A 13,541-nucleotide genomic window follows, 5' to 3' on the forward strand; every position below is an offset into this window, starting at 1 on the left:
TCTGTCAACACCACCACTTAGGAAAGGCACTTGAAGCTGCTGCTCCAGAGATCTGTGAAAAGGTTTCAGCATTTTGGTGGAAACTGTCTTAAATATGAGTCCCATGAGAGGCTATACCCACACTACATGATTCCTACCACACCTGGGTGATATCTGACTGTCCCTAGACATGGCTCCCAGGATTCTGAGTCAAAATGAGATGCTGACATCAGAAGCATCTTGAAGCAAGATAAGACAAGTCTTTCCTGGTTCCGGCCTCAAAAATCCCGTCTTCCAAGAAGCATCACTGTCCTAGGAAATCGGAGTCATTGGTCACTCTCTGGCTGAGTATTGTTCCAACCCTGAAGAGCTGGGACCCTGGGACAGGTTAGTCATCTACATGCCAATGAGTCCCCAGGTGTCCATGTGATCTCCAAGCAACCTGGTAGGAACCACTCTAAAGTTACCTCCTGAGCCCAGTAGGCAATATTCACTAGGCACAGTGGGAGGGGCCATGAATCTTCCAGGCCACAGATGTCCCGTTTCAGTCCTTAGGGTCTTAGCATAGTCCCCGCCTAGGACAGGCAATAGTCAGCCTGTGAGCATCCACCAATTGCTAGGGCTCTGAAAAGGCCTAATTCCTTCATGAGGCCCTGACCTCTGTTATGGCATCCTGATGGCCCTCTGATGTAGCGATGCTAGCTTGCAGATAATGGAAGGTTAGGAAAGTCGCTTCAGTGCTGGGAGCTCTCTGAGCCTTGGTGCCTCTAGGTGGGCAGGGAATACAGTTGTTTAGGATTCTAGCCCTCTCAGAGGACAAAGAGGCAGCTTGTTAAAACGGGGATTCTGGGAAACAATCATCCCTTTCATACCCACATGCTTGCTTGTGATTCAGCATCAGAGGTTGATATAGAAATGATAAGAAACATCTGTGATGCTCTCATCAGGAAGGCAGAGGCAGGAGCATTGTGACTTCTAGGCCAGACTAGGCTACATAGCAAGACCATGTGGTGGTTATCGTTATTGCCAATTTGGGCACAACCTGGAATCACCTGAGAAGAAGGGTTTGTCTACATTGGATTGAACTGAGAGCCTGTCTATTGGGAATTATATAATTCATTTAGTTGATGCGGGAAGAACCAGCCTACTGTGGGCAGTACCATTCCCTAGTCAAAGAGTCCTGAAATATGTAAGAGTGAAGAAATTAGAGTGAGCACAAGTAAGCCAGCAAGTGAGCATGTGCAGATTCATTTCTTTCTGCTCTTGACTATGGATGTGATGTGACTAGCTGTTTGAAGTTTCTGCCTTCACTTCCCCAACTTCCTCACAATGGTTGGCTGTACCCGGAAACTCTAAGCTAATATAAACTTGTTTCCCCTATACTGCTTTTTGTAGGGTTATTATTTATCATAGGAAAAGAAATGAAACTAGGACATCCTGTTTCAAAAAAAAAATGGTTCTCTCACCCTTCCATCCCCAGGTAGTCCCACATGTCCTGACAGTCTGACCCCCAACCATGGTACAGACTGCCTCTCACCTCCTCAATCTCATTCTGACTCATTTTAAGGAAGTTATGGCTGAAGCTCATAACCTCTCTGTAGATGTAAAGAAAGGGAAAATGGCCACTTATTGAAGTTTGGAGTGTTGGATGGCCAACGGAAGGGACCTTCCATCTCCCCATGATGTCAGCAGTAGAAGACAAAGTGTTATCCAGGAGGCTCTGAGAAACATTACAGAAAATAACAGCATCCCAATCCAGAACCAAGCCAATACTGATGAGGGATTTTCCCTTAGGAGACCACACTGGTACTTCAGCATAGCTGATGGTAAGACACATAGCTAGGTCTACTGCCTAGCTCTGTTGGTAGGTTTCAAAGCTGTCACTAGGTGACCCACTGATTTGGCCAAGGTTTCTGATGTTAGGTGGGGAACTGATAAAAGACCAGTGGCATTTCTCAAACAAGTCATGGAGGCTTTCTGCCACTACACACACATAGAACCCAAGAAAACAGAGAAATCTGGCATGGTACCCTGACTTTCATCAGTAAGTCAGCATCAGACATCAAGAAGAAGTTACAGAGATAAGAAAGATGAGGAGAAAAGTCATTGAGAGATCTAGTGGAAATTGCAGAAAAGGATAACAGAGAATACAATAACAGAGAACATATAGAAGAAAAGTAGATTAAGACAGGAAAGACATTGAGTAGAGATTTAGCCAGAGTCCTTCTAGTCAACAACACCTCAGATCCAAGGGAAAGGAAACACTAGTTCCAACAGATTGCTGGAGGGAAGGAGTCTAAAGAAGCTGCTGACCACCATTAGGTAAGAATCAATGTGCTTACTACAAGGAAGAAGGTCATTGGGCTAAAGAAGAAGCCGCACACTAAGGTCATGTTTGCAGAGAAAGAAGACTGAGGGAGTCAGGGTTTGGACCCCTTTCCCAAGCCCAGGGTAACCCTTGGAGTGAAGGAGAAGGCCCTGGACTTCCTGGTAAATACTGGAGCTCAGCATTCAGTGTTCCTGAAGGTCAAAAGGACAATGTCTTCCATAAAGTCCTGAGTCCAAGGGGCCACAGGTGCTAAACAATCATTATGGACTACCTGAAGATCAGTAGACTTGAGAATGGGATGGGTAACCCATTCATTTATGGTCATCCCTGAATACCCCTACCCTTTGCTGGGGAGAGATTTGTTAGCAAAGATGAGAGCTCAACTTCATTTTAAACCTGAAGGGGTCCAATCACTGGATCAGAAAGGTAACCTAATCCAGGTTTTGACACTGTACCTGGCCTCTGAGACTGAGTACAGACTATATGAGTCACCAATCACCCCAGAATAGACTTGGATATCTGGTTGAGGAAATTTCTCCAAGTGTGGGCAGAAACAGGGGGCATGGGCCTAGCAAAACATCAACCTCCTGTGTTTGTTGAGCTTAAACCAGGAGCTGACCCAGTCCAAGTCCACCAGTATCCCAGGAAGCACAAAAGGGGAATCACATCCCATATCCATAAACTGTTGACCCTGGGAGCCCTCAAGCCAAGCCAGTCGTCTTGGAATACTCCACTACTATCAGTGAGAAAGCCAAATTCTAATGACTACCATGCTGTCCAAGACCTACAGGAAGTTAATCGCAGAGTGATGGAAATACACCCCACAGTGGCTAACCCCTATACTCTGCTGTGCTCATTGCCGCCGGAATGAAAATGATATTCTGATATAAAAGATGCCTTTTAAGCTTACTCCCAGCCCCTAAGAGTCAGGAATACTTTGTCTTCAAATGGTACAACACAGAGGAAGGCATAAACAGACAACTTACCTGGACTTGCCTTCCCCAAACTTCAAGAATTCATGCACCATCTTTGATGAAGCTCTGCACGAGGACCTGGATGAGTGTCAGGTTAACAACCCAGATATTACCCTTCTCCAACATAAAGATGATCTTCTGATTACACCAGAATCCAGGGAGAGTTGCCAAAAAGAAACTCAGAGACTCTTGCAGACTCTGGGGGACATGGGGTATCCAGCATCAGCTAAAAAGGCACAGCTTTGCAAGACTGAGGTCCCCTACCTCAGTTACATCCTGAAGGAAGGCCAACCATGACTCTCAGCAGCAAGGAAAGAGGCTGTTCTCAGTATCCCCACCTCCTGTACACCTCAGCAGGTGAGAGAGTTCTTGGGATCCACGGACTTCTGTAGACTATGGATTCCAGGCTTTGCCAAGATGGCTTGACCTCTACGAAACTAATGATTTTTATCTGGACTCAGAAACAACAGAAGGCCCTTGAAAAGGTGAAAAGGCTCTGTTATCAGCCCCTGCTTTAGGGCTACCAGATACCACTAAGCCATTCCATCTGTATGTTGATGAGCATGGACAGGTAGCCAAAGGGGTTATGACCCAAACTCTAGGGCTATGGAAACAGCCGGCTGCTCATTTATCAAAGAAACTGGACCCAGTGGCAGCAGGATGGCCACCTTACCTGAGTATTATTGTAGCCATGGCACTGTTGGTTAAAGATGCAGATAAATTAACTTTGGGACAGAATTTGACCATGACTCCTCCCATGCAATTGAAGGGGTACTAAAGCAGCCTCTTGATCGATGGCTCAGTAATGCCCACTTGACTCAGTATCAGACTCTACTGAATCACCCAGGCTGAGTTACTTCCCAGCCATCTGTTTCCCTGAACCCCTCGACTCTCCAACCCAATCCTGACTTGGACCACCCACTCCATCAATGTGATGAGGTTCTGGCTCAATGACATAGTACCCAAACTGATTTGAAGGGCTCTCTTCTGCTGGAGGCAGAGCAGACCTGGTTTATGGATGGGAGCAGCTTCATCCGTGAGGGTCAGAGGAAAGCAGGGGTGTCAGTGGCTACAGAAACAGAGGTAATCTGGGCTCAGTTTCTTCCTTCAGGCGCTTCAGCTCACAGAGCTGAACTGATAGCACTAACACAGGCCCTCATCATGGGGAAAGGACTGGCTGTTAACATCTACATGGACAACCGATGTGCATCTGCAACTGCTCATATGCATGAAGCCATTTACCAGAAAAGAGGACTCTTCACAGCAGAGAGAAAAACTATCAAAATTAAAGATGAAATTCTACAACTCCTTAAAGCCCTCTGGCTGCCAAAAAAAAAAAATGGCAATCATTCATTGTCCAGGGCATCAAAAAAGAATGGAGCCAGTAGCTAGAGGTAACAATCTGACTGACAAAGCTGACAAGGAGGTAGGTAGCCTTACAAGAAACAGCCATCTCTGTGCGGGCCACCATCCGACCTGAACCACTCAATTCCAATCTGCCAGAGCAACTGGTCTATACAGAAGAGATTAAATAGGCTACAAACCAGCCCAGGAGTCAATGTCTAGGGGTCAGGTGGCAGTGGACTGAAGGTAAGCTAATAATACCTACCTCTTTCACAAGAACCATTTTCAGAAAAATCCAGAGTCACCCACATGGGCATCAGAAGAATGGCAGATGCGGTCAGACAATCCAAAGTAACTTTCAAGGATATACAGAGCACTCTTGAGGATATAGTGACAAACTGTAAAGCTTGCCAACTGACCAATACCCAGAAATCCCAAACATCCAGGCTCTCTCCCTCTCAACTGTGCTGCCTAGAGATGTGAAACCTCCATCAGCAGAAGTTGGGGATGGGGGGTGTTAAAAGAAGATCTTATCACAGTTTCCCGACAAGGAGACAGCTCCAGTGTTCTGCTCAGGATCACTGACAAGGGAGAACAAGCCAAGGGATGGGAAGTCAGAAAATCTTGGTGCCTCTGGTTCCACATTATCCGGGGTTACAATCCCAGGTTACTCTTTACACTCAAACTCCTAATAAGGCAAGTCATCAGCGACAGACGGCCCAAGTCAGATTCTAGCACCCCCTAAATCAGTACTAGTCTCAGCATCTTCTAGACCAACAACTACCGTACCACCAGACATCCATTGGCAGAGCTTCTCTGTTCTAGAACTCCCTGCTGAACAACCGGACCATCGCCATCGTCCATTCCAAATGGGTTATCCCCCAACAGAACAGGCATGGTGGGCCTGTTCAACAGGACTGACCCCTTGTGTGAACTGAGAGGTTCTTAATTCTTCTACCCCAGATGGGTTCTGTATCTTGGTTCAATGAATGTCTTGCGTAACCAGAGGAAACAGCGCTGAGAGCATTCATAGGACAAACTTGGGAAGGCCTTATGAGACAGAAGAGAGAAGCTATCTCTTTAATCTTAGCATTGATTCTGAGGGCAGGACTAGCTGGAGCCAGCACTGGAATTCCAGGAAAAGAACTTTATCAATTTAAAGGCAGACATAGATGAAGAAGATATCCAGTGCCTAGAAAGGTCCATTTCCCACCTGGAGTATAATGTAGATGCTCTAGCTGAAATGGTGTTACAAAACAGGTGGAGATAAGACTTAGTGTTCCTACAGCAGGGAGGGCTTACGTGAGGAGTGCTGCTTCTATGTCAACCATTCTGGCGTTATTCGTGAGTTATTGGCTAAGGTCAGGGAAAACCTGGACAGGTGTCGAAGAGAACGGGAAGAATCCAGAAGTTGGGGCCATTCATTATTTGCTTTTTCCCCTTGGTTAACAACTCTTATTTCCAGCCTTATAGGACCCTTAGTCATTCTTTCACTTCTCCTTACCTTCAGACTGTGTATTCTAAGCAAGCTTCTACAATATATTAAACAGAGACTGAGAACTACTCAATTAATGGTAATGAGATCTCATTATCAACAAATTACCACAAAAAATCCAGACCTCTGGGAGCCCAAGATTGGCCTCCAAAGCAACGAGTAAGCGAACGAGTAGCAGAATAAACTCCATTTTGTTTTTCAGACTTCGTTTAAGTTGACTTGTCCTCAGAGTAACGTGGCTCCTACTCTTGAGTTCTGAGAAAACCCATGAAATGTACTTGGCAGTTGCAAATAGATATAGCAACCATGGCCAGCCAATAATAACAGGGTGGGTCAAGAAAACGTAAGTTGTTCCCAAGCCAAGAAGCTCCTTTTAGATGTGTGGTCCCTCCTGGGGGTTCCACAAGATGCTTGAACCAATCAGCTTAAAGGCCAACATTCCTTTACCCTCTTACCCAATCATGTAACACCAAGGCTTGGAAGTCCCCATTTGTGGTTTTTCCCTTTATAAACCCCATCCCCCTAGACTTCAGGGCCACTCTCCTATCTAGCTGCATCAGGAAGGTTTGTGGTCCAAGCTCGAGCTTGAATAAAGACTCGTGTGCTTGCAATGGAGTTGTGGTCCCGGGTGGTCTCTTAGGGGGGTCCCATGATCTGGGCATAACACTGGCACAGGCTGGTGTGTGCCTTGGTCTTCACTGTTCGCCCTATCAGAACAGAGAAGAAGTAGCTGTGATTTATTACACATTCACACATGTGGCTTAAAGGAACTCCCACGTCTGCTGGAGGTGACTAGCTTAGGGATGGTGTAGCAGCTCCAAAATGATCAGAGCCCCAAGTTCTTTGAACATGCTACCTTGGTCTTTTGTTTGGGAAACAAAGTGGCTACTTGAAGTCCATCTGTAACATCAGTATGCCAGGAAACCAGAAGGACGGGGTAAAGAAAGCTACAGCCTTTCTCACTTTAAGGCTGAGTCTGGCTTTGACAGAGACAAAGGCTGGTGCTTCTTGATGGCAGAGGGACTGATCTATCAGAATGATGTCACAGCTCCAAATCTGTATGTACTCCAGAGCATAGCTGGGACGTATGTGACCTGAAAAGCAGTAGAGTTAGAGAGGAGCGTGACAAATTCCATATCAATGCAGGAGTCTGTGGAAACCTCCAATAACCAGCAAAAAAGCTAGCAGAGAGTCAGGAACAAGGTGAACTCACTGACCTCTAAAAACTGATCCATGTTCTTTCCAAGTACAAGGGAACCCCTTCCTCCACAAAACCAATGTCTTCGAGAAACTGATCTGAAGCCGAATGTGGTGGCACAAGCCTTTAATCCCAGGACTTAAGTAGGCAAAGCTCTGTGAGTTCAAGGCCAGCCTGGTCTACAAATCAAGTTCCAGGAAAGTCAAACTGCTCTGCCCCCTCTGCTCTCATACTGTCTGCCTGCCACCGTAACCAGACCTCACAGAAAGAGAGGCTGGGATATAGCAACACACCCCAAGGGGCAAAGTCCCCGGCTAAAACTGAAGGTTTCCAAGAGAACAGAGTGTGTACATTTCCCCAGCTGTCCTCCATCCAGGAACTACTGCAAAGCCTCCTTGCTTTGTGTTCCTGCACAGAGAGGTTAAGTAACTTGTCGCAGCCTAGGAGTAGAGGCTACCTGCTGTGGCATGTACCTACTGAGAAGAAAAGAGGGTCAATGCCCAGCGGGTCTTCTGGAGCCCCGCTGATTTCACAGCTCTCACGCCATCCATCCAGGGGTCAGAACAAGACAAGGTGGTGCTGAGTCAGAGATGGGGCATCTGGGGAATGGAATGAGGATCTCAGACACCATTTACCAAGCACATACTGTGTACCTAAGCCTAGTTAGACCCTGAGCTCAAAGGATCCCACGGATCTTTCTGAGCATCCCACAACAGGGCTATCTATCATCTGTGTGCTTACAGGTGAGGATGCTGGGTGGGAGGGCATTGGCTTGCCCACAGCACACAGTGGGGACTTGAAGCTAGCAGTCAGCATGCAGTCTCCCAACTTCTTCTGGCAGAGTCACTAGTGAACTGGAGCTGCTTCCTCCCCTGGGAGCTGGAAGTTGAGGACAAGTGAGGTGGCCCTGGGAGATCAAGGTCCCTTCCAGATAGATGCTTGTGAATAGTGACACAACAGGTAGAGGTCAGAGATCCTGCTCAGATCTGCAGCTTTGCCAAACGTGTGAGTGTGCCTGAGCAAACATAAGTAAGTGTGCATATGTGTGGATAAGGTATGTGTGCATGTGCGTGGATAAGAAACATGTCCTGCGATGGGGAAGAAAAAAAGGACCCTAGACACCTTGTGTCATAATAACAAAACTGAGATCCAGAAGTCTAAGAAATTCTACCAAGATCACCCTGCCTTACGTCATACTTCTTCACCTAGGGTCCAAGTTACACATATACATTGCGAGCCTCAGCCTCGAGCCCGCTGGAAAACACTGGTTAAGCCTTTCAGGTGCTGGGGTGAGAAGGACAGCAAGGATCCCTGTGGTGTCCCTTACTCAGCATGGTCATGTCCTCCACAGGTCCAGCCGCCATGGCGCACTGCAAGACAGAGCAGGATGACTGGCTGCTGGCCCACCTGAAGTACCTGCTCTTCATCTTCAACTTCTTCTTCTGGGTAAGTGCAGGCTAGGGCACACCCCTCCCCACACCCACAGTCTGGCCATACTCACTTTTGGGTCACTGCCAAGGTTGGCTTCTCCCAAGCTGATGACCACACAGGAGCCCATCATGCCCTGCTGCTCAGAGCCAGCCCCGCCCTGGCTAGAAGAATCCAGGCTCTCTTGGAGTCCAGGATACCACATGTAGACTGAACTGTGTGCAGCCTCATCTCTCTTCCCTGCCACCAGCACACCATGCCCATGTTATCCTGACTGCCAAAATGATGCCCCCTCCCCACTGAAACCCACCGTGGGTTTGGTCTCAGGGCTGCACTGAGGCAGGAATGGTCTCTATGGCACCTGACACAAGTTTCCCACAGCAGCGTGGCCTCTGCTTCCAGAGGTGATTGATTACCTGGCTAACTAGGTACACAATACAATCAGTCCCCAGACAGCCAGTAGAGATGTCACCTTTCATTCCAATTTACTTATTAAGAGGATGCCTCCCTCTGTAGCCCAGGCTGGCTTTGAACTGGTGACCTTCCCGCCTCACTCTCCCACCTGTTAGGCTTATAGAGGCTTGCCACCACATCTGGTGTTTGTTGATTGTATGTTTCATATTGTGGTCTCACTGGATGTGCGAAAGAGGGCAGGTTTGCATCATCAGGGATCCTGGCAGCTGTGGGTGCTGTGGCTCAGGGCAGCTTAGCTTAGATCTCCGAGTCTTTCCTTAGCTATAATTTGGAGATCACCCCTAGCCTCTAAGCCCGAAAGTGCTCCCAAAATATCATCCTGATGAGGCAGGGCTAGCCTCCAGGTACCAGGGAAGGGATAATTACAACACACACACACTCACACAACACACACACATACACACCACACACACAGAGATATCCACATGCACACACACATACACTCCACACACTCTCACACACACTCACACACACTCACACACACTCACACACAGACACGCACACATACACACATACACACACAAAGAGACACACATAGACACCCACATGCACACACACACATACACTCAACACAGATACTCACACACACACTCATACACACAAACACACATACACACACTCACACACCACACACACATACACACCACACACACACAGACATCCACATGCACACACACATACACTCCACACACACTCTCACACACACAAACACACACTCACACACATACACACACAGACACGCATACATACACACATACACACACAAAGAGACACACACAGACACCCACATGCACACACACATACACTCCACACACACTCACACACTCTCACACAAATACACACTCACACACAGACACGGACACATACACACATACACACACAAAGAGACACACATAGACACCCACATGCACACACACATACACTCAACACACATACTCACACACACACTCATACACACAAACACACACTCACACACCTCACACACACACATACACACACATACATACCACACATACACACACATACATACCACACACACTCACACCACACACACACACACACACACACACACACACACACACACACACTGAAACACAGAGGAACCAAAGAGTCACACTGGCCCCAAGCTCCTTCCTGGCCAAGACAGCAGCCCAGGATGGGTTTCAAAGCCTAGGAAAATCTGACAGCATCAGATACTATGTGTTAAAATGATAGACACAATGTTTGCTTAAATATGTTTTTTGCAAAGTTCCTGTGATCAAAAAAATAAAGCAACTTGCTCTGATCTTCCCAGAAAAGAGTTTTCTGGAACAGGGATGCCCAGGGGTACAGATCCTGGATAATTAAGCTCTGGGGCTGAGGACTGACAACTAGGCCACATGCATAGATCTGACCCTCAGATAAATCACTCAGGGTGTTTAGAATTCTTGCCAAGTTTTCATTCTCCCTCCCTCCCTCCCTCCTTCTCTTCCTTCCTTTTTCCGATTTTTTCCCCTTTTAAGGTTTTGTGTTTCTTTTAAGTTTTTGTTTCTTTGTTTTCTGAGATAAGGTCTCACAGCAGCCCAGGCTGTCCCCAGACTTGTGACAATCCTCTTAACCTTAGCTGGGATGACAGGCATGCTTCACCATGTCTGGGTCAAGTTTTTTTTTAAAGATTTATTTATTTTATGTATATGAGTACACTGTAGCTGTAGAGATGGTTGTGAGCCTTCATGTGGTTGTTGGGAATTGAATTTAGGACCTCTGCTCTCTCCAATCAACCCTGCTCACTCAGTCTCTGCTCACCTCGACACAAAGATTTATCTATTATTATAAATAAGTACGCTGTAGCTGTCTTCAGACTCACCAGAAGAGGACATCAGATCTCATTACAGATGGTTGTGAGCCACCATGTGGTTGCAGGGATTTGAACTCAGGACCTTCGGAAGAATGGTCAGTGCTCTTACCTGCTGAGTCATCTCGCCAGCCCAAGGAGTCAAGTTTTTTTGTTATTGTTGTTGTTAAGATTTTTTCCTGACCATACAAGTCTGTGGCCACTCCAGATAATCTCCAAAGATTGACAAGTATCAGACAATGAATGCCCCATCTTACTAGTGGGTTCCAAGGAGCCTCAGTCCACAGAGGCGTAAACCAGCAGGTTGGTACTTGAAGTTCTAGACCGAGAAGTCCATGACCCAGGGCCATACTCAGATCCCTCAAATTGAGCAGAATTTACCAAAGAGAATATACAGAGAATATCTCTCCTCCCCACAGAGAAGGTCCCCTCCTATTGGAGACCCCCCCCAAAGTCCAATTGTTGTGACTTATCTGAACCTGGTCATAAGACAGAGAAGTGTCTGCATGCCTCCCATAGGGTCACCACAGCTCTGCCATCACTGAAGAACTACAATGCAGGGCAATGGGGGAGGGGGATGTCTTTCCACATCCTCCAGTCTGCTGTCCACTGCACCTCCAATACAGAAACTGACACAGAGCACAGCCCAGCCACCCAGGCTGGAAGTTCAGTAAAACACAAAGTCCTGCTACACTAATGTAAAGCGCCTTGAGTGTAGGTCCACACTGCAGGGCTCTGCCAAAAGCCAGCATGGAGCAACAAGCCCAGGATGCCAAACCTGGTGGCCATGATGCCCAGCACTGAAAGGCTGCATCGATGCCCCTGTGACATTCCATTCAACTCTAGCCCTCAGTGTCACTAGTACCCCTATTGTGTAGATGGGGACCTGGCTCACCAAGTTCAGTCATTGACAGTTGCCTCTGTTACATTTCCATTGCTTTGAATAGACAACATGAACAAGGAAACTTACAGAAGAAAGAGTTTATTTGGGATTTACAGTTTCAGAGGGTGAGTCCTTGACTATCATGGTGTGGAGTATGGCAGCAGGCAGGCAGGCACAACGCTGGAGCAGTCGCTGAATGCTTACATCCTGAGCCCCACGCATGAGGCAGAGAGAACTAACTGGGAATGGATGGGCTTTTGAAATGGCTATCCATTTTAAAACAGGTTTTAAAAATCCATCCCCAGGGACAGACCTCCTCCAACAAGGCCACACCTCCTAATCCTTCCCAAATAGTTCCACCAACTGAGGAGCAAGTATTGAAACAGATGAGCCTGTGGGAGACATTCTTATCAAACCCCCACAACAATCCAGCTGCTAGGCAATTCACTTTCATATATATATGTATGTATGTATGTATGTATATTGTGTGTGTGTGTGAAATGCATATATGAAATATATATAATGCAGGGTGATCATCATCTCTTCAGCAGCTTCCTCCATTCCTACCAGGGCACTTACAGCTTCTGGCATCATGACTTGCATAGAAAACAAGGACTGTTCACAGGAAACATTGCTTCTGAAGCTAACCTTGCCTGCATGGGACATGACACCCTCTGAGACCTTTCTGTTTTGTCAATAGCACTGCCATCATTACATGCAGGTCACAGTCCTGAGTGGGTCACATTCCCTCATCTGAGAAAAGCAGAGCAGACCTCACTCTATTCTCGCTGGGCAGGCCTCAGAAGCTACCTACCCCAGCCCATGTCACCAGGTCCCCCAGTGACATTTGGATTAGTTCTGGCCAGGGATCACAGATGCCACCATTGACATATCTCCTGGGTGACCCTGAAAAGCAAACATGCCCCGCTTCTCTGTGTGGCTGCCAAAGAGACACTTTCCCTCCCCCTCTTCCTAACACAGCTCCCATCATCCCTCTGCTCACTAATTTATTATTTTAATTAGCTGCTTGGCTGTGTCAATAATCAAAACATCCCCAACCTCCCAGAAGCTCTGCCAGGGTGTGGGAGAAGCCTGGGAATGCTACCTCAGCGCACAGCCTGCCCTGCCTTGAGGGGACACCCAGAATTTGATGCTACAATTGGAGACCCCACTTAGAGAAACATAGGCAACTGAGAAGATGTCCAAGTGAGTCAGAGCACTTGCCGTGCAAAGCAGGAGGTCCTGAGTTTAAATCCATAACACTTACGTGCAAAACCAGCCGGGGAGGCAGGGTGGAAACAAGAGGATTACTGAGCTTGCTGGCTGCAGGCTAGCTCCAGGTTCGATGAGAGATCCTATCTTGTGGGACCAAAGGAGGAGTAGAGCATCGCTGTCCTCCTGTGGTCTCTGAGTATGTGTGGGCTTGTGGGCTTGTATACCTTCACACACACACACACACACACACACACACACAGAGAGAGAGAGAGAGAGAGAGAGAGAGAGAGAGAGACAGAGACAGAGACAGAGACAGAGACAGAGAGAAACAGAGAGAGACAGAGAGACAGAGAAAGACAGAGAGAGACACAGAGAGACAGACAGACAG

The 13,541-nt window shown here is 47.3% G+C and overlaps 1 protein-coding gene across 2 annotated transcripts in view; it reads left to right on the plus strand.

Moving 5' to 3' along the window:
- The window catches only part of Tspan11 (tetraspanin 11), a 65,523-nt gene that overhangs the window by 16,771 nt on the left and 35,211 nt on the right, over positions 1-13,541 (plus strand). For both annotated transcript variants that reach the window (XM_017321722.2, NM_026743.3), the window contains exon 2: positions 8,671-8,765. In XM_017321722.2, the coding sequence (XP_017177211.1) occupies positions 8,682-8,765 (84 nt within the window). In that variant the 5' untranslated portion in view covers positions 8,671-8,681. The remainder of the gene's footprint in view (positions 1-8,670; positions 8,766-13,541) is intronic.

This window comes from Mus musculus, chromosome 6 (assembly GCF_000001635.26).
Source record: "Mus musculus strain C57BL/6J chromosome 6, GRCm38.p6 C57BL/6J".
Lineage (NCBI taxonomy): Eukaryota > Metazoa > Chordata > Mammalia > Rodentia > Muridae > Mus > Mus musculus.